At 34.3% G+C, this 22,132-nt stretch overlaps 1 protein-coding gene across 1 annotated transcript in view; it reads left to right on the top strand.

Moving 5' to 3' along the window:
• LOC111049835 (long-chain fatty acid transport protein 4) overlaps positions 1-21,317 on the top strand; it is a 60,900-nt gene extending 39,583 nt beyond the window's left edge. Inside the window, exons 8-13 of the mRNA XM_022336009.2 lie at positions 9,234-9,377; positions 10,359-10,496; positions 11,135-11,201; positions 13,708-13,798; positions 16,294-16,447; positions 18,332-21,317. Of these exons, the coding sequence (XP_022191701.1) occupies positions 9,234-9,377; positions 10,359-10,496; positions 11,135-11,201; positions 13,708-13,798; positions 16,294-16,447; positions 18,332-18,486 (749 nt within the window). The 3' untranslated portion in view covers positions 18,487-21,317. The remainder of the gene's footprint in view (positions 1-9,233; positions 9,378-10,358; positions 10,497-11,134; positions 11,202-13,707; positions 13,799-16,293; positions 16,448-18,331) is intronic.
• Positions 21,318-22,132: the final 815 nt, after the last annotated feature.

Raw genomic sequence — 22,132 nt, 5'->3', positions numbered from 1 at the left:
GGGAAAATGAGAAATGGAGGTCCTCTTATAGCACATTTTCCAGAAGACGTTGATATAAACAACATACTTAAAAACACTAAGAAACTCAAAGGGACAAGTTTTATCGTACATAAAGACTTCTCGTTTGAAACCAGGAGAGTGAGATCTCGCTCCTTTGCAATGAAAAAAGAAATATGGAAAGTGCAACCGGATGAGTGAGTGATTGTGCAGCATGATCGTCTAATATTCGGCAACGTGGCGTTTCGATTGGATGAGAACGGACTGAAATGCGGCACCCACAGCGGCGAGGATAAACTGCAACAAGTGCTGGGATGTGATGGAGAGACTGTCAATAGTATATTACGCAGATCTGCGAATGTGATGGTATCGGCAGGAAGGAATGAGGAGGCCTGAGGTGATGCCGTCGGCCAGCTTGTACGCTTACAATACACAAAAGACTTGAACATTCTAGTTTATAATATAGCAGGATTAAAGGGTAAGTGTCACTTTGAACTAATCAATTTCTTGAGAGAATATGAATGCTTTGTTTTGTTAGAAACATTCATAGAGGAAGGAGAGCAAATAATTTATGAACATTTTTTGAAAGGATACATTTTCTCATAGGAGTTCAGTATCAGTTCGAACGTCGAACGTAAAGGTTGATAATTTCGGAGCTCTGTTATCGTGTTGTGTTTCGTGTCTGCCATTGTGACTGTGATGGATTTTTTTCTGTTTCTCTTTCTGAGACTGTGAATTATTTGTTCGTGCTGAAAATATGCTGGTATTTTTGCTTGTTGAAATGCAATGTTGAAGTGCTTCTGTTGTAATACTCCCGTTGATTTGGCCGAGCTTATAAAGTGTTCAATCTGCCGAAACGCTTTTCATTTTAAATGTGTAGGAATCTCCGAAGCTAACTTTAAAAAACTGTCTAAAGCTAACTTGGCCAAGTGGAAGTGTTCATCGTGTAAAGTTAATAAACTATCTCCTGTTACTCAAAAGCAAAACAAAATGGAACTAAATCCTGAATGCAAGAAAGAAATATTGAATGAAATAAAAGGTACAATCTCTACGGAACTTGCGTTTTTTAGGGATGAATTAAAGAAGACGAACGAAAATGTACTCGAATTGCGTAAATCAGTGGAGTTGTTCTCAGCTAAAATTGATGACTACAAGTTGATAATAGATGATTTTAAGACTGAACAATTTGTTATAAAAAAGGAAAATGAAAAACTGTCCAAGAAGGTTCACGAGATGGAATTACAAGTCATCGAGCTGCAGCAATACAGCAGGATTAACAACCTCGAAATTCACGGAATACCGCAAACGCCAAACGAAGATGTTTATGCTATAATCGAAGATATTTCAAAAACTCTCAAATTGAAAAATGATGCATTGAAGATCGATATTGCTCATAGACTCCCAACTACGAATAAACATGCTATTCCACCGATACTAATAAAATTCAATAATAGAATTGCGAAGAACAACTTGTTTTCTCAATATAAAAAAATACAGAGTGAGCTGAAAAAATTGGAACCACCAGGACAGTTAAGAACCACATCAATAAATAGAAATCTACAAGACGGGCCAGTATACATCAACGAAAATTTGTCTACTTACTACCGAGGTCTGCTGAAAGATGCTAAACTATTTGCGAAGGAAAACGGCTATAAATTTGCGTGGGTCATGAATGGTAAAATATATGTTAGAAAGCACGAAGACTCAAGACCCATCCGACTGGCAAACCACGCTGATCTAGATCGTCTCAGGTGTGATGACCCAATTTCTTCTCAAATGCGCTCAAACAGTGGTGGAGAATAAAGATACGGCTTCCCTGATTTTTACTTTATTGAACTCTGAACTGTAATGATAGCAATAGAGGAAATCTACAATTTACTTAATAAGGAGTTAAAATTAACAAATGTACTTGACAACTACTGTGAATAATTACCGTCCCCAGGAAATAGACATAAATTTTTCAATATATTTCACATGAATATTAGGAGTATTGGCAAGAACTTTGATGAACTAATTTTATTTTTGAGTGATCTACGTTTTGAATTCGACATAATTGTTCTGACAGAGACCTGGTCTTGTGAAGGTATTCCATACGAACATAAGATCAATGGATATAAAACAATAAATAAATTCTCAAAGTTGAATAAATGTGATGGTATTTGTGTGTTTGTTAGAGACTGTTTTGACTTTGTAATCCATTCAGTAGATATTGATGAAGCTAACTCGCTGAGCTTGGTTGTTGAGATAGATAGTGGTGTCAGGTTACTGATAATTGCGGTTTATCGCTCACCTAGCGGTAATCTAACTGCATTTTTGGATAGCCTTGAAAATAATCTTCAACAGCTAGGTGATAGAAACAGCTGTATTTTTATGGGAGATTTAAACATTGACTTGAATACTAGTAATACAGTGACCGATGAATACATACACACATTAAATAAATATGGCTTCGAGTCTTTTATCAATTGTAACACGCGAGTAACGGAGACCACACACTCATGCATTGATCATATTTTTCTCAAGAATAGTATTAAAATAAATGAACATTCTATCGGTAATGTTTTCAAAACATCAATCACAGACCATTTCTCGACTGCTCTACACATGCACATGAAAGATAATAATAATAATAATAAAAATAATAATATTAAAAGCTTAAAAAAGAGTATTCACGTAATTGATTATGATATTCTCTTAAAAAGACTTGAAGTAGAAGACTGGGGATTCTTGTATTCAGATAACGTCATCGATGTTGACCTATTGACGGAATTATTCGTTGAGAGAATTCAATGTCTAATAGAAGGAGCAACTAAAACCAGAAATGTTACACACAGGAACCGAGCATTAAAACCATGGATCACATCCGGTCTCATTAAATCAATTAATGTTAGGGATAGAATGAAATCGCAAACTATAAGGGAGCCGTATAATATAACACTAAAAAACAGATTCAGGGAATACAGAAACAGATTAAAAGAATTAATAAATATCACCAAAACAAACTATTATAGAAATAAACTAGATGAATACAAGAATGACAGTAAGAATTTGTGGAAAGTTATGAAAGAGATCATAGGAAATGACTCTAGTGAAATAAACGATGTTAAAATAGAGCCTGACAAACTAAATAAGTTTTTTTCAGAAGTTGGTAAAGAATATGCATGTAAGATTCCAACTGTGTCCACAAATCTTAACGAATTATACAAAGCCCCTTTACCGTCAATATGTCAATCTCTATTCCTCAGACCTGTCACAGTGGAGGAAATAAGAAATATTATTAAAACATTGAAGAATTCAGCAAGTCCTGGGATGGACCAAATCCATAATGTTTTAATAAAAAGAATATCCGGTTGGATCGAAACCCCTTTATGCTATATTATAAACAAATGCTTTCAAACTGGTAAATTTCCAAAATGTTTCAAGATAGCCTCTATTTAAATCCGGTAACCGCAAACTTCCTGAAAACTATAGACCCATAAGTTTGATTAGCAACCTGGCTAAAATAATGGAGAAAACTATAAAGATTAGACTAATGGATTTTATTGATAAGCATGATATAATTGATAAAGATCAATACGGGTTCCAAAGCAACAAAAATACTGAGGATGCCCTGGCCAATTTTGCAAATGAAGTATCTGATAGTATGTCCTCTGATAAAAATAAGTGCCTTGCCATATTCATTGACCTTGCTAAGGCCTTTGATACTATTCCCCATAATAACTTACTCAATAAATTAAAAAGCTACGGGATTAGAGGTCTCTCACTTGAATTAATCAAAAGTTACCTAAATGATCGATCACAACTGATTTCTGAGAATGACCATTATACATCAGATATTGTAGAGCTGAATGATTTCGGATTGCCGCAAGGTACCGTCTTATCACCGATTCTATTCCTACTCTATATGAACGATATATTCAAAGTAAAAATTGAAGATTCAAGAATAATTTCCTTTGCTGATGACACAGCCTTAATAATTAAAGATAAGTCATGGTCCCAAACGTCTTTAAAAGCAGAAAAAGTTATGTCAAATATTAAAAAGTGGCTTGATATGAATACATTGAGTATGAATACTACTAAGACTAAATATGTTGCTTTTTCTCCCACTGTGATTGGACAACCACCAGAGGAAATTGTACTTAAAATACACAAGAATTGTGAATCGGAGACGTGGGGAGAATGTGCTTGCCCGAAACTAAAACAGGAAAAAGTGGTCAAGTATTTGGGGATTATGGTAGACTGTCATCTCAAGTGGGACATGCATGTAGAATTCATTTGTAAAAGGCTAAAATTTATATCTTATATATTTTACAAAATACGTAAATTAAAATATACAGGAGTTAAAACTAATTTATCATGGATACGTTCAGTCAATTCTGCAATATGCGTTAGGAGTATGGGGGGGAACTTATGATCACATAATAAATAGGATTTTTGTCATTCAAAAAATGATAATAAAGACTATTCTGAATAGACCAAGAATTCATCCAAGCAGGGACACATTTGATGAATTCAAGGTAATGACCATACGCCAACTATATATTAAAAAAATTCTCTACTACATAAGAAAAAATAAAGATAAATTTACAATAAGGAATAATCTAGCCACATATAATTTCAGGTTAAATTTTCATAATTTATTCAACATAAATCACACTAACCTAACAATATTACGTCGACAATTAAATTATTTAAGCACAAAATTAATTAATTTAATCCCAAATGGTATGCAATTTTTAACTGAGGATAGACATGGGGCACAGATAAATAAATGGATAATTGAGACATTTTTCTTTACTCTCGATAATATTTTATAATATACATTTTTTTTTATTTCAACCTTATTTTTTTGTTTACTTACGTGATTCTAAAATTTTGCCATATTTATTTTTATTTATAATAATAAAATAATATTTGATATAATAATATTGAACTGATGCTCACGCCCAGCGGATAGGATTTTCCTTGCTGGGTTGTTGCCTTAATGAATAGATTTTGATTTAAATATATTTAATTTATAATTTTTTTTTTTATTGTAAGCTATGTTTTATTTTTATTTCTATGAATTTCTTGAATAATTTATTGTAAATTGTATTGATGGCAAATAAAAAGAATTGAGAATTGAGAATTGAGTTTGCTACAAGGTATAGTCGATTTGGTAGAGCTAAGAAGGGACAACTAATAGCCTTTAAGGACAGGTGGAAAAACTCTTTAAGGATAGAAAAATCAAATGGAAGAGAAGTTTTATTTATGTTGGAAAATAATTTGTGCATAGTTTATTTGAGTGGAGGTCTAGAGAGTGAATGGGAATTTGATTACTGTGCTCTGTATGATTTGTTGGTCTCCTGTGATGATACTAGTAATATGATTATTGTAGGTGATATGAATGGCCGGGTGGGAGAGGCGCAGTGCTTGCCAACTCAACTCTCAATTGATAGCACAGATATAGAGCATGAGCGCAGCTCTAAAGATAAAGTGTTGAATAGAAAAGGGAGAAAAATTATAAACCTTTGTGAGGAGTTCAATTTTGTTGTATTAAATGGTAGAGTAATGTGAATTGGGAGAATTCACATTTATTAGTAATAGAGGAGCGTCAGTAATCAACCTATGTTGTGTTAGTTTAGATAGTTTAAGTTTAGAAAAATATTTCAGTATCATACCAGCGAGCTTCTCGGATCATTTGTCCTTATGTTTGACCGTTAACTGTGAATGTAGTGAACCTCTAGAGAATAATAATTGTTATTTGCCAATAGCTCCAAAATTATTTTGGAGTAGCAAAAACGGAAATAGTTTTATAGAAAAATTAGATCTCAGATGTAGATATGTATTATTGCCAGAGAATATAAAAGAAGCTAGTATTAAGTTGAGGGAGCTTATATATGACGCCACTAACTTCAAAAATGAGTCCAATCAAACGAATAATAGAAAAACGCCTCGTATGACAGACAGAGCGAAAAAATAAGAAATAGGATGTTTTCCCTTTTGAAAATATTTAGGAGAACCAACTCCACGCAAATTGAAAAAGACTATTTGGCTGCGGTTAAGGAGTACAAGGAAACTTGTAATATTAAGAAAAATGCTTACTGGGAGCAGGTGAAAACAAAACTGAAATCAGTAAGGGACTCAAAAAAATTCTGGGAATTAGTAAGTGAAGGATCAAACACAGTCAGAAATGTAAATATAAAGCCAGAGAAATGGGTATGTCATTATAAAGAATTTCATAATCCCTCACGGTCGAGTGGCCCAACGTTGTACGCGGAGCCCTTCAGCAAAAATAAGTTACTGGACAGGACTATTGATATAAATGAAGTCAACTTATCATTGAAAAAATTGAGAAATGGAAAGGCTCCAGGTGAAGATCGAATTTCTGGCGAGTTTTTTCAAATAGCACCTGCAGCATATAAACAGTTGATGTGTAGTTTTATTAATAAAGTTTACGAAGAAGGTGCCCCAGATGCCTTCAAAAAGTCAATGATTTTCCCACTGCATAAAAAAGGGGACTCGAGAGAACCAAAGAATTATAGAGCCGTATCATTCACAAACTCAATTTATAAAATTTTTGTGGATGTTTATTGAATAGGCTGGAAAAATATGTGAAGCTTACAAACACCATTAGGGAGAATAAAGCCGGCTTCAGAAAAGGTTACTCATCTGTGGATAACATTAATGTTCTGTATAATTTGATTAAATATTTTGTATCAGAAAAGAATAGAAGAGTATACTGTTTCTACGTCGATTTCAAATCTGCCTTCGACTCGATTGATCGAGAAGCATTATTTTATAGATTATTAGAGATAGGTGTATCAAATAAGTTTGTCCAAATGATGAGAGGCTTGTATGATAATGTATCATCTGCTGTGTGGTGCGAGAAAGGGCTGACAGGAGGTATTCAGTTTGAAAGCGGCTTAAAACAGGGCTGTTTGTTGTCCCCGATATTATTCTCCATATTTTCATATGATATCTGTGAATGTATCGGTGGAGGGCTGAGGATTGGAGGTCACGATATGACGCACTTCTTCATGCGGATGACTTGGCAATATTCACTGGCAGTATTCATAAAATGCAGAGTATGATTGACAGATTGAAGGATTATTGTAGCCGCTGGAACTTGACAGTGAATAGAGATAAGTCAAAAATGATGGTGTTCAGGAAGGGGGGTAGATTGCGCAGGAATGAGAAGTGGAGGTTTGGAGAGGATGAGGAGCCTATAGAAATAGTCAAAGAAAACAAGTACTTAGGTGTTACATTCACATCCGCACTATCATTGACTAGTCACTTCAAAGCTAAAGTGTCAGCAGCAAAATATGGTGTGAATAGTTTGTGGGGGAAGTTAATTACAAACAATGATGTTCCAGTATCAACGAAACGGCAAGTTTTTAATGCGGTGAGCAAGGCCACGGTTACATATGCCGCAGAGGTATGGGGGTACCAACAGAGAGAGCAACTTGAATGCTTTCATAGATATTTTCTTGAAAGGCTGTTTTGCTTACCAATGAACACACCTAATTATGTCTGGAGAGTGGGGAGGGCTTGTTATGGCTAGATACTTTGAGAATGAATGTGAAGTATATAATAAAGACTATAAACCTACCTGAGTTCAGATTCACAGGAAGGATAACAAGATTGATGGCGCAAAGCAAATGTGGATGGTACAAGGATTGAAAACATTTGTATACGCGATACAATATGGACTGGATTGATCCAGTGATCCAGCCGAGTTTATGGAGGAATGGATGTGAAATTATCATTGAACGGATACGTGACAGATTGATAGAAACTTGGTGGAATAGGGCCTCAACTTCGCAGTTCCACTCAATGTTTCAGAGACTTAGAAAGTCACATACAATAGGAAGAGATTATATTAATGACGAAAACAAGAGACGTTTTATCAGTTTGGCATTCAGAGTGAGAGGGTCCCCGTTACCTTTGAATTTCAGGGCTGATGTAGATAGGAATGACAACAGCTATATATTATGTTCACTTTGCAATAGCATAGCAGGGACATAGAGGACATGCACAAGCCACTTCTTGGGTCGATGCACAGCACTGGCAGAGTTTCGGATGAAATGGTTCGGTCGCTAGATTATAGAAGAGGAAACTATACTGAGATACCTAAATGGTGAAAACTGGAGAAGATTGGTGGGCTATATTGACGAGGCTTTGAAGTATCGGGAGCAATTAGTTTCAGATTTCAATTACTAAGAACAACATGACGGTTATATCCCATGACATTTATAGTACCGATAGTTACAAGAATTCTTGTAATTTTTGTAATTAGAGATACAGTTGTATACATGTATTTTTTTGTCTCTCTTTCTCATTTTTGTACATGCAAATCAAACTAAATGTATTTATTGGGTAAATGATTTGAAAAGTCTTGCTGCCATTTAGAATAATTATATGCTGCGCTAAGGTGTGATGATGAATTTTTCTTTTCTAACATTGATAGCTTCCATTCATAGATTGAATGCATAGAGATAGAGTATCGATAAGATGTTGTCCGAAGAAACTGATTCGAGAAATCAGCTTATTAAAAAATTGATATGATATGATACATATAAACTACCAACTCTGGCTAACGGCATGTGCCATGCCAATTGAATTTTTTTTATTGCTTTGGAATTGTAATTGTGCTTTTTGTTATGAGTATCAATAAATTCTTCATCTATCTATCTATCTTCAATTAATTATAATTTTGAATGGGAAGCTCACTAAAGAGCATTGTTGGTGAAGGTACTTTTTCCGGAGGATCAATTAAACCTGAAATGTTTGAGTATTTGACTTACTTGCGGTATGAATTTTCGGGACGAGTAATGGTGGAGTATTTTCAGTTCAAACTTATTGAGTCCGTGATCGAATGGTAACTTGATGGGTCTGCATACAAACAACAACCTAAGATTGTGGAGCAGAAAGTGTAGCTTCTCCACCGTAGATAATATATGGAAGGGAAATCATCCTGCCAAAACAACAGATAGTCTAGATCAATCTTCACCAAACATATTAAATTCCTGATTGGGTGACTGGACCCAAATTTTCAAATAGAGTTCAGTAATTCAATGATTGTCACAGATTATTGGGCTCATTCATCTTTTACAGATTTTCTTCGATAACTTGTCACAAATAAAATAAAAACGCATATCAATGAAACCTTATTTTCAACTTCTGTACTACAATACTGACGAAAGTGATTGTGCTGATTGGTGGAGCTCTTGAATTATTCAATTGTTTTGTTACAGCAAATATCGACAATAAAGTTGGATCCATAGGGTTTGTTTCGCGAATCATCCCATCTATATACCCGATATCCATCATCCGCATCGAGCCTGAAACCGGAGAACCACTCCGCAACAAAGATGGACTTTGCATTACATGTAATCCTGGTAAGCCTCACGTATAATCAAGTACATTGAAGACAATTTGATGTTTTAAATAGATGGCCGATCCATTGTTAATTTATTGATCAATATTGGTGTTGCATTCATTTTAATGTACAAGTTATCAATTGTCAGTTGTCACCTACAAACACATCTCAGAATTGGCCACAAATCACAATACTAGAGTTGAAAAAAATTAGCATTAAAACAGCATAGACTTGACTGTTTGAGAAGATGCCTTCTTACATTGGTACAAAGTTTTATAATTACCTACCAATCGAGCTGCAGTCTATATCTAATAAGAGAGTATTCAAAAATGAATTATCCAAATTTCTTGCTCCAAAAGCTTACTAAAATGATTGTAACTGATTCCTGTGCTATAAGATAGAGACATATTTTAATACGATAATAAATTATTATTAGTCATAAATTATTCTATTACCTGCACTACTTTCAAGACATATTTTGTAGTCAGTACCTGCTTTCTCTGCATTCATTTTAGTTTTCTATGACGATATTCAAATGTTTTTTGTGAAAATGTTTTTTGTTAAATTTATTTTTGTGAAAATGCTGTGTCAAATAAATACAGTACATCATCTTATCTTAGAAGCACTTGTCAATTTTTCAATTGAAATTTTTCGACATTTTCTTGAAAAAATCGGAATGATGAGATCCACTAATGCTTTATTCATTCAAAAATACTACTTTTTATTAAAAAAATCCTTCTTTTTATTTGCTATATGTTATTTTTCATTCAACCCATAGTTTTTTTTTTCAATTAATAGACAATATATTTGTCAATCACATCGATTCTATCTAAGAGCATAACTGTAACGAGAAGGTTGTTGAAAAATAATTGGGATTATTCTTATAAAAGTCAAAAGTAGTCGAGAGGCTTCACTTGAAGCTTCGCCATCTAATTATTTTAACTTTTCTCGGTGTAAGGTAAAAATCTCTCAATATTCTTGTTTCTTTACAATATTCCAGGTGAACCAGGAGTATTCATCGGTAAGATTATTCCGAGCAATCCTGCTAGAGCATTTTTGGGTTATGTTAATGAAAAGGAATCCCAGAAGAAGATAGTAACCGATGTTTTTGCCAAAGGAGATTCAGCTTTTCTTTCAGGTAAGGTGTTACATTCTATCTTGATGTCAATGACACTACGAATGATTTTTTTCTGAGTAGTTGTTATTGTAATACAATAATTCCAAGCCCAATCATTTCTTATTTACATATACTATTTTGTATGATAAACACTACTGGATTATTAAGCAAAATAAGGGTACCGGTAGATGGTTAAATAAACTTAGTCTCGATAAGGCAATTTTTAAATACGTTTATCTCTTTTTAAGATTTGAATCAAGCTAGCTTGCATCTTAGGGTCGCTTTCTCCAAAACTGGTTTAACTACTAAACCCGTTTAATCATTGTATGGTCGCATTTATTATAATGCGTTCCAATTGAATTAGCTGATGGTTTAAACTAGAATTTTAGTTCAACTCTTTTGGAGAAAGCAACCCTTAATGAGTCACTGACTAGTGGTTCAATGTCTTCAACTGTTTTTCTATATTTTTATTCAAGACTTTATCAAATTTCTGTAGCTAATCGTTTATTTTTTGTATGTTGTCTTCTTGTCTTTCTAAGTGCTGGTAAGACGGATTTTCTGACAGCATGCACCTTCCTTTCAGTTTCATGCATCAATTATCATCAATAATTCTCAATTTTCAAAAAAAAGAGAAAAAATAACTTTTCTTTTTGTTTCAGGTGACATTCTTGTTATGGATGAATATGGATACTTATTTTTCAAGGACAGAACTGGAGATACATTCAGGTAAGTCGAATTTTCCAACTCTCCTAAACCAAAAAGTAATTCGACTGAGTCTGTCAGCTTGAAAATGTTGCCTGTTTGGTCACGAAACCATGGTTCTGTACCAAATAAAACTGTAGAATTTGATTATACAGGGTGAGTCATATTGAACTTTCTGGTTTTGGAAGGGCGTTGCACGAAGAAGGGAAGGAGCAGAAGGGTGGGGATGGTGTCATTAGACACGCCATGACATGCAGTTTTAGTGTGAGCAATGGCTTGGTCGGGGCAACATCGTGCGTTCGTAGTTGAAGAGTTTATTAAAAATGGCGGCTCCGTGATCACAACACAGCGTGCGTTCCGTTTACATTTTGCTATTGGTCGACGTGATCCCATTCCCATTGGACCAACAATCAGAAATTGGGTATTAAATTTTAGAGCAGCATTAAAAACAAGACCACAAGTCCGAATTAGGACGTCAACGTCAGCTGAAAACGTGGATAGAGTGCGGGCTTCAATTCAGCAATCCCCTCGGCGTTCTGTTCGGAAACAAACCGCTTCACTAGGATTATCTTTCAGTAGGGTCCGCAGAATACTGCATAGAGACCTTAAATTTCACTCATACACGATTCAGGTAGTGCAAGAATTAACAGTTAGAGACTTAGACACACAAACAAATTTATGCCGCGACATTGAACAGATCCCCCGCACTGCTGTTTTGATCTTCAGTGATGAGGCACATTTTCACCTCGCCTGAACTGTTAACAAACAGAATTTTCTATACTGGGCTGAGAATAACCCACGAAACCTACACGAACGAACACTTCACAGCCCTCGAGTGACAGTGTGGATGTCAATGAATGTGCCTCATCACTGGAGATCAAAACAGATTGCTGAATTGAAGCCCACACTCTATCCACGTTTTCAGCTGACGTTGACGTCCTAATTCGGACTTGTTAATTTGGTCTTGTTTTTAATGCTGATGATGTTGCTCTAAAATTTAATACCCAATTTCTGATTGTTGGTCCAATGGGAATGGGATCACGTCGACCATTAGCAAAATGTAAACGGAACGCACGCTGTGTTGTGATCAAGGAGCCGCCATTTTTTATAAACTCTTCAACTAAGAACTCACGATGTTGTCCCGACCAAGCCATTGCTCACACTAAAAGTAAAACTGCATGTCATGGCGCGTCTAATGACACCATCCCCACCATTCTGCTCCTTCCCTTCTTCGTGCAACGCCCTTCCAAAACCAGAAAGTTCAATATGACTCACCTGTATAATTATGTGTGATTTTATTTAATTTTCAAAAATTAATTGATTCTTCCAATATTATAGTTGGGAATAATATATTATGTTAGATGAACATTCATCTCATCAAATATACAAAAATGTTCCTTGTTATCATGAATAATTTACATTATTTACATTATGAGCCAGCTTGATTTATTTACATAAATAGCCAGCTTGAGTATGCAGCGCCGGTCTGGAGTCCTTATCAGATCACCTATGTAATAAAACTTGAGAGAATGCAAAATAAATTTCTAAGATTCCGCTTCTTCAAAAAATTCGGGCATTCCTGTGAGAGGGGTTTTCCTACACGTCGATTAAGATCATTGTTTGAAGTTGATGCTCTTAAGCTCAGGAGAGAGGTATCATCTTTGATTCTTTTCCGTAAGATAATAACGAATGAGATTGATTCTTCTTATCTCCTGGGAAGAATTGGATTCGCCGTACCCACTCTCAGGCGAAGATGGCATTCCTTATTCGTAGTACAGAGGTGTAGGACAGTTAATGCATATTTTTCCCCCCTCAACCACATGCCAAGATTGTTGAATGGACTTGGCTGTGGGGTGGACGTGTTTTCTGATGGCCCATTAAGTTTCTAGTGCACAATAACGATGCTTTTGAGAGGGAATCAGAATAACTGAATTTTTAATCAGTAGCCATAATTTTCGCTAATATTTCTATCATTATAAAAATATCACTCTTTATACATTAATTTTTCTTTATTTGCACATTCAAACTCATTTTATTCTTACTTACCCCTTATTTTCAAAGTTTTTTGCTGGCAGTTATCATTATCACCCTCATCCTGAGACTGCATGCTCTCTCCTTCATCACTTCATATATTCATTTTCACCATCAACTCTATCAAGGAATGTTTTAGAAGTAGTTTTCTAAGTATTATTTTCTTTCTTTTCAAACGTTAGTTTTAATATCTTTTTTTTGTTTTGATTGAATTGTATACTGTACTTATTGTTGTGTTAAGGAAACATATTTGGGTCATTACCTGTTGTTTCCGATGTGATATTGTGAATAAATAAATAAATAAATGTTTCTTGGATCACTAGGAATAACCCACATACCTAGAAATATCAATATAGGCCTACTTATCATGACAGGACTATTGAGACTGTTTTCGTGTGCAAGTCAAGAAGTATCAAAACATACAACTATGTCTGCATATTAGAGTATGTCATAATTATATTATTATATAATATAATACAATATATAATTATTGTTTCAGGTGGAAAGGGGAGAACGTATCCACTTCTGAAGTGGAGGGAATCGTTAGCAACCTGGCGAACTACAGGGATTGTGTCGTTTATGGTGTGGAGGTGAGCGGTTCTAATTTTTCTGAGGATCAACATTTTGTGACTGCTATGCGGATGAAGATGAATATTACTGTTGAACATACTATTTCAAGTCTTATTTTATTTGAGACTAGCAGGTAACCCGTGCTTCGCAAGGGTCTATTTTAAAACTTGACAAACTGAAAACTTGACGTAATGAAATCTAGAAGAATTGAAAATAGGCCTATAAGGATCCTCGGTTGATTAAGAATTTATATGCAGCATTTCAAGTAAATCAGTTCAGTAGTTCAGACGTGATGATGCGTCAAACATAATTTTCCTATCCTTTACACGTGTATACGTGTTTAAGCCAGTTCTTTCCTTTATTATAGTATAGAAGATGATAGATAGATGGATGATATATCCATTTCCTTTATTATAGTATATTAGAATTTATTCTCATTCATTTCCTTTATTATAGTACAGAAGATGATAGATGGATATATCATCCATCTATCTATCATCTTCTATACTATAATAAAGGTAATGAATGAGAATAAATTTTGAAAGGTTTGAGATATCGATGTGCGGTTTTCACCATACCTTTTCTCTGGAAATCCTGTATCGGAATCATGTATCATATGACCACCTTTCAATTAAAAAAAAGTTGGATTCAAAATGGGGGTTCCAAAATGGCGGAAAAAATTTGGGTGCGACGGAAAATCTGTTTTTATCATTCGAAAAGGATCCCCCCAATCATACATATCTTCTAATTTCCCTTTTAAGAGAAATGTTCTGCTGCTTCCATACAACAACTGGAAGCATGACAAATGATTGAAAACTTTACAAACTGAAAACTTTATATGTAATCAAATCTTGAAGAATTTAAAATAGGTCTATAACCATCCTCGGTTGAGCAAGAATCTATATGCAAAATTTCAAGTTAATCAGTCCAGTAGTTCAGACGTGATGATGCGTCAAACATAATTTTCCTATACTTTACACCTGTAAAAGTGTATAATCCAGTTCTTTCCTTTATTATAGTATAGAAGATGATAGATCATTGATGATCATTGTTATGTTACTAAAATATAGAATAAGTTGAGTATTTTCCCTTCCAGAGGGAGTTTTGACAACCCACAAAACTAATTTTTCATTTGAAGATATAACGAAAAGGTGCATATGGCATATGACCTTATTTTTTTGCTCAGCTTGCCAAAATACCCCTCATTCCAATATTAAAATTTTCGACTGACCGTACAGTGAGTCAGTCATTCTGTCGGGGCTCGAATAATTTTGGAATTTTAATTAAATAAAATTGGAGAGAATAATTTCTTTATGTAAATCAACACCTCTATTCAAAGAAATATTAACTGCATGCGTTTTCATATTGCCGATACAGCATTGATGAAACTGTAGACGTTTATTTAGCACTTTGTCTAAAAAACTGTTCTAGCTTGAAAATTAATAACCCATGCCACGTGTAGGCCTATACATTGAATCAGGAAAACGAAGTTTCAAAACTATTTTTCTAAATAGATATTATTTTGAGATAATTTCTTTGATGCAGCTGTTTCATATTCACCATATTATTATAAAGAGTTTGTGAAAATGAAAATATTTATTAATTATCAAAACAATACTATTATTATATCTATGATAAAAATATTATCATTATTATTAAAAATATTTATCAATATTATCAAAACAATATTATTATGGTCAAGTGGTATCAGGTAGAAAGCAATAATAGAAACAGATGTTCCTTTTTTTAATTTCGACCATATGATTTGGTGATTTTTTTATGAAATCGTATGTACCATTAATGAAATTTGAACATTCATTCTGAAAAATCTAGAAGGAAAATTAAAATTTTGGGCTTCCAGGTGCACGAGATTGATATTTCTAGAATCTATGTGCAAAATTTGGAGGTCTAAATTATTCCCATTTTTCCGTTATGCAACCCACAAGTTGACATGTTTTGATGCGAACAAACGAACACATGATCAAACACAACCCTACTCTCTCTTCTCTCTTATTATACAGAGTGGGTGAAAAGTCCGAGAACGGCTTAATATCTCATACACAAAGGTAATTTGACGGTGGGTGTGATTGGGGATCCTACTCAAATTGAAAAAACTACTTTGACCTTAAAAATCTGTTCCACCATCTTGGATCCGCCATATTGAATGCAACTTCATTTTTTTTAAATAGGAAGGTGGTGATGCGATACATGATTTCGATACGGAATTTCAAGAAAAAATGAATGATGGAAACAGCATATCGATATCTCAAACCGTTTCTAAGATATTCACATTATTAATCAATACTATTCAAAGCAGAAAAGAGAGAAAAAAGTCCGAGAACGGCTTAATATCTCATACACAAAGGTAATTTGATGGTGGGTGTGATCGGGGATCCTACTCAAATTGAAAATACTACTTTACTATGATTTTAAAAATCTGGTCCTCCATGAAACACTGAAAGTTCATGAAAAATATAAAAATCAAAAGATTTATAATTAATGGTTGTTTTTGCAGGTGACTGGAAGCGAAGGTCGTGCTGGAATGGTAGCCATTGTTGATCAGAATAATACACTGGATCTGGAGGCATTGGCTGAAGGTGCAAAGAAGTCTCTTCCATCTTATGCGCGACCCATGTTCATTAGAGTTCTACATGAAGTTGAAATGACAGGTGAGTTGAAATCTCTTCCGCAATATCTCTTCAATATCCTAGCAGTGTGTAATCCATTATAGACTATGGTTATGTTACTTCAATAGATGTTCGAAATAGTACATTATGCACCTAGGGCGGAAAATATGTGTTTGCCTGCTCGAGATCGCAGTTTTTGACTTCGTCTCGAACTTGAAGCGTTTGAGAGCCGGCAAAAAATGTTTTTCCGAGCTGCGAATGCTATTTTTTTCTACTCCACGAAAAATGAGAACTTGACCAACTATTAAAGTTGACAATATTGAACTTGAAAACTTGACGATTTGAAATTTGTATAATCGAACACTATCAGTTGTTATTCAAGATCATTTTCAACAAAATGTTCACTTTCGACCCTAGGACGGTGAAGAAAACATTCTCGGGCTGATCTAGTCGAAAACTGATCTCTTTCGACCCGACCTCCATATGAGGTCTGAAGAAAGCTCATTACGTTCTAGTGGGGCGAAAAATTATTTACAGATTTAGATCATTATCAATGAAAGCCAGAAATTGATACACAAGATTGATTTAAGTCTTTATCAGATGTATGATGTTTCTCGGATGAGTTTGAAATTATTGAACAATATTATTCAATTTGAAATAGAGCCAACTTTTTAGAATTATTGTTAAGGATAATCTTTTTATTACTGAATTGACTTTTTCCAAAACCACTTTGTATTGTTCCAGGGTTTTTTTTTGCTGAATAATACAATCTTCTCCAGCTACCTATTTAAACTTTATAGCAATCGTTTGATTATATATTCACATTTATGTCCTCAAAGCCATCCCAACAAAGTTGATCAGCTTCTTGTTTGAATCTAGTTTGAAAATTATTGTCAACTAATAGACAACCTTATAAATTTAGATTGAACCCTGTTCTGGCATAGTAGCTGGTACCTATTCCATCTCCAGATGTTATTAAGAGCTCAACGGTCTACACCAGCAAAGAGCCGAATTCATGGATTCTTTTAGATCATAGATCATAGACTTGGAATATTTCTAGTTCTGGCTTTGTCATAATTGAAGCAATTTATCATAAAATTGAGTCTTTGAAATGAACATTCAACTTCCTACAGCAAAAACATTTCAAACGCGTTGTCCATCATTGGTGAAAATACAAAGATGAATAATAATAACATTACTATATGGTTAATTTTGATGGTTACAGATCATGTAATAATCCTAGAAACGTGTACAATAGCAAAAACTAAGTGAATGTCGTTTGAATTGAAGTGTGTCATTAGGGGGAAGGGGAAACGACAGATTATCGTCATGTGGAAAAATGCAACATAAATGCTGATGATAAACTACTTTTGCTCTTAAGGCTGCTACACGGCGTCCGTACGATAAAAATCGTTGATCGACGTGTTTTTAATCACCCATTCATACCATTGCGCCACTATAAAAATTTGGACGTCCGATTTTTTATCGAACGACCGAAATCGATGTGTGTGAAAAACTGATTTTGTTTGAACGTCGAGCGTTCCATCGGCTTCACTACCACATAGCAAACAGCTGATGCGAATCATCAAAAATGCACGATCACGATCAAAATCGATGATGTCTGAAAGCTATTTCAAATTTTGGTCGTACGTTGAAAATTCGAACGAACTTTTATCGAACGACCAAAATCGATGTGTGTGTAGCTAGCCATAGTGTCACTGTATCAGTTGATTTAATCACGTGTTTGTGCCGTGATTTATTATTTATGGTATATTAGTTCTGATATCCCTTATCCATATTATTTCCCCTCATCAATACTATCAGATTGATGTGTTTCAATAGAAGGTGTTCTAGCTTTTCATCAGCCTTTTCAAGGCAATAATTTATAGCTGAAAATCTTTTAATTAAAATTCTTCTTTTTTATAGGGACTTACAAAATGAAAAAAGCCGATCTACAGAAAGAAGCATACAATCCGCAAGTTGTGAAGGACAAGTTGTTCTATCTTTCTTCAAAAGGTGTTTATGAACCTCTTACTGAAGATATCTACAGTCAGATTGAAACTGGTAAAATCAGACTATGATTTTCTCCTTCCACAATAAAATGTTACTTAATCGTCATACAACGATAATATTAATAAGTCAATAATTATTTTACGATCAGCGTTGCATAATACACAATGTGGCATCTGTAAATGATTGCTTTAAATAATTATTCTATTTTATATTCAAGTATAAGTGGTTTAGTGGTTGGTGAACTTGTGTTAAGAGTGACTTTTCTGAAGGCTGTGACTATTTTAAAATGCATCAACGCTAAGCTTAATGCATCAGGCTATATTGATTCAATTTGTTTTATCTCTTATGAATAATATGTATAATGTTCAACATTAAAATTGTTTATTGAAGCAAGTCTTTTAAAAATCATCTTAAAGATAAGAAATATAATTTTTAAAACAATTTTATCAAATTCTCAATGTTGTTTAGTATTGCTTTTTAATAGTGTTATGAGCTATTTAATTATGCCAACAGTTAGTACAACCGAAGATATTATATCTAGTAATTTTTCAAATATTTCATCATACATTTTTTTTGAGCATTGATTTTTCTTGTAGAATTGTTTTATCTTTTATTTGTTCGAAAAAATCATAATGATGGACTTCTTTGTTAATTTGTACAATTTTATGAGAGCATCCATTATACCATTCAAATAGCTTTTTAATGGGGTTCCATTGTGGGTTCAAAATTATTGTTCTTTGTTTTTTTAGGTTTTAGTTGTGCTAGACATTCTCACACCTAAATTATGATCGATCTGAAGAAATCATCTGGCTTCACGTTTTTATGTAATTACGTTTTTACTTGAAAAGCTAGACTGTTCTAACTGCATATTTTAATTATAAATACTCTGAATATTTCATATTGTTCAATATAATTAATAAATATATATAAATACTGAATAAATAGATAGAATGTAGATTTTAAAAGTCATTGAATGGAGCATAATAATAAAATAGATAAATCCTTTCATGGTTGGAAGCAGGCATACTTTGAGGCCAATAATGAGCTAGTTGAAAAGATGTAACCACTATAGTGTGGTTCATTACAAGCTCATCTTGGGTTTGAGTCTACTAGGCCCAGGCCAAGCATTTTTGTACTATTATTCACCTCAAACCAGACGCACAAGCTTTGAAATAATTTGGATTGAAAAAGGAAGTTATTTTTCTCAAACTGGTTCGAATAGAACAGTTCCTAGAATGGATACATAAATAATAGCATAGCAAATAAAAATGAGCATAGCTCAACATAGCAACAAATTATGTGCGAAATATAATCTTATTAGATCTTATTATTAAGAGAAATTGAACTTTTACCATCATGAAATAATGTGCTATTTTAATTTTTTCTTTAAAATGTAACTTTTTATATGTTTCATATTAATTTTGAATATTCTAAATTGCAATTGACAATTCAATTTATATTATAATACCGGTACTTTTTTATAGAAGTTCAAATACCCTTGATTATGTATTGTTCAGCATTGTAATAAACTTCTTTCAATGATAATTGTTCCTTATATTGCCAAAGAAATGATAATGAACTTGCTATAAACCGTCATTACTCCGTTAGCTTTGCTTAATTTCAAGTTTTAGCTCAAACCGAATGGTTATGATACGTCGAGTGATCGAAAAAATTACCATTTTTTGGCTTAGTGATAAAATAATTGCATTGAAATTTTTACCTAAAGGTACAATTTCTTAGCGGCGTCTCGAGGCGCGTGGCTAGAGCTGCTGCGGCTAGAGCACATATAACCTATAAATTAATTAAATTCGATGATTCATTCGATATCCTGATTATATCAACCTGATGGAGGTCCGCAGCGATCTGACGTACAAATCGATCGTCTGAGCTGGGTATAGGGGCGAAAGACTAATCGAACCATCTAGTAGCTGGCTCCCTCTGAAGTTTCCTTCAGGATAGCTGGCGCTCAACATCCATGCGGTAAAGCGAATGATTCGGCCTTGGGGCTGAAACGACCTCAACCTATTCTCAAACTGTGTGAGATCTCCGGCCTGCTCGTAAGATGAGGCCGGAGAGCAAGAATATTGTGTTCAGCACAACTTCTAATGGATCTGAGTGCCAAGTGGGCCAATTTCGGTATTGAAGCCAACACTTCTAATTCATACTCCGCCATAACGTTCATACAACATAAAAATCCAATGATTCATCGAATATAATGAATTAATACGCGTTATGTGCTCTTGCCACGGCGGCTCTAACCGCGCTTCTCGAGCCGCCGATAAGGAATTGCACCTTTCTCTTATTCATATTCCGAGCACAGCTGCTGACCATACAACTCCTTGAAGACGGTAGAGCTGCTTCGGTCTTCTCTTATAAGATTCTTTCTGTTTAACAACTGTTAAACTTTTTGTTTTAAACTGCAAGTATAAAAAACATGGAATTTATAAATAGTACTGAATTCAGTATTTTCTTCCATAATTTTTGTAAACTGAAGCTTATCAAATCAATAACTATTAGGGGGTTTTCGATCATCACTTTTTGTATAAACGGGTTCTTCCATCCAAGATTCGATATTTTTCACTTATAGTGTCTTGTGATAATATTCCAATTGCATTCATTATTTAAAGCATGGCTCTTCTGCAACATATTATTGTTTGAAAGTTTAATAAAAACCATCTAAGACTGCGTGCTAAAATAAGCCTTTCTTCCGAAATTAAGTATTATTCAAGATTGTATTGTAAATTGAATTAAATTGTTTGTTTTTGCATGTAATTTTTATTTTGAATGTGGGGAAAAATAAGGACCAACTTATTAAAAAATGCATTTAATGTCGAATTAGAATGGTTCTATCTCAAGCTGTTTTATATGTATTCATAGATGAATAAAACTATTAGTCAATTCAAGCCGTTGTCATTCCCGGATCCATTTTATGATTAGTTCTATGGCGATGATTCTTTTTTTTCAGATGATGTTCCATGGTCTTGATTTTTTCTAGATATCCTGATTAATTGCAGGCTTGTCTGCACCAAATTGGATTAAAAACTCATTAGAATTTTGTTAATCCTGATCAAGATTGATCTCACATTTTGTTACCCTGCTTAGTATATAGACTATATAATTTCCATGAAGGAAACCAGGACCTTCATCTGTTTTCAAGCTAGAACGTACCAGCCAGATTAGAGATTCGCTAGAGGCATCGTGTTTAGTTCAGACTCCTGGCCTCTCACTACATAAGACTGACCACTGTATATAGTATATATCATTTATGTAACCGACTCTCCAAAGTAACATATCTGATACGGAAACTGATAAGCCATGTTCCAAGGAGTTACCTGGTTACTGCATACCATGGTCTGTTTCATAGCCACATCAACTATGGGATTGCACTTTGGGACAGAATTCTCCTCCTACAGAAGAAAGTGATTCGTATAATAACATCATCACCATACTTGGAGCATTGTCGCCCGCTGTTCAGGAGGCTGGGAATACTCACTGTCTTCAGTCAATATGTGCTGAACTCCCTTGTGCTTCTGAAAGGCCAACTTCACACACTCTAAGCAAGAGGCCAGATACACAACTATTCAACTAGAGGGCGAGACAACATTGACCTTCCCTACTCTAGATTGGCTAAGCTGCACACTTGCTACCCAATGCGCGCATTAAAAATCTACAATAGACTTCCACTGCATGTGCGGGAGCTGGAGGTGAGAGTGT

This window comes from Nilaparvata lugens, chromosome 3 (assembly GCF_014356525.2).
Source record: "Nilaparvata lugens isolate BPH chromosome 3, ASM1435652v1, whole genome shotgun sequence".
In the NCBI taxonomy this organism is placed as follows: Eukaryota; Metazoa; Arthropoda; class Insecta; order Hemiptera; family Delphacidae; genus Nilaparvata; species Nilaparvata lugens.
This window is presented reverse-complemented; position numbering and strand designations above follow the sequence as displayed.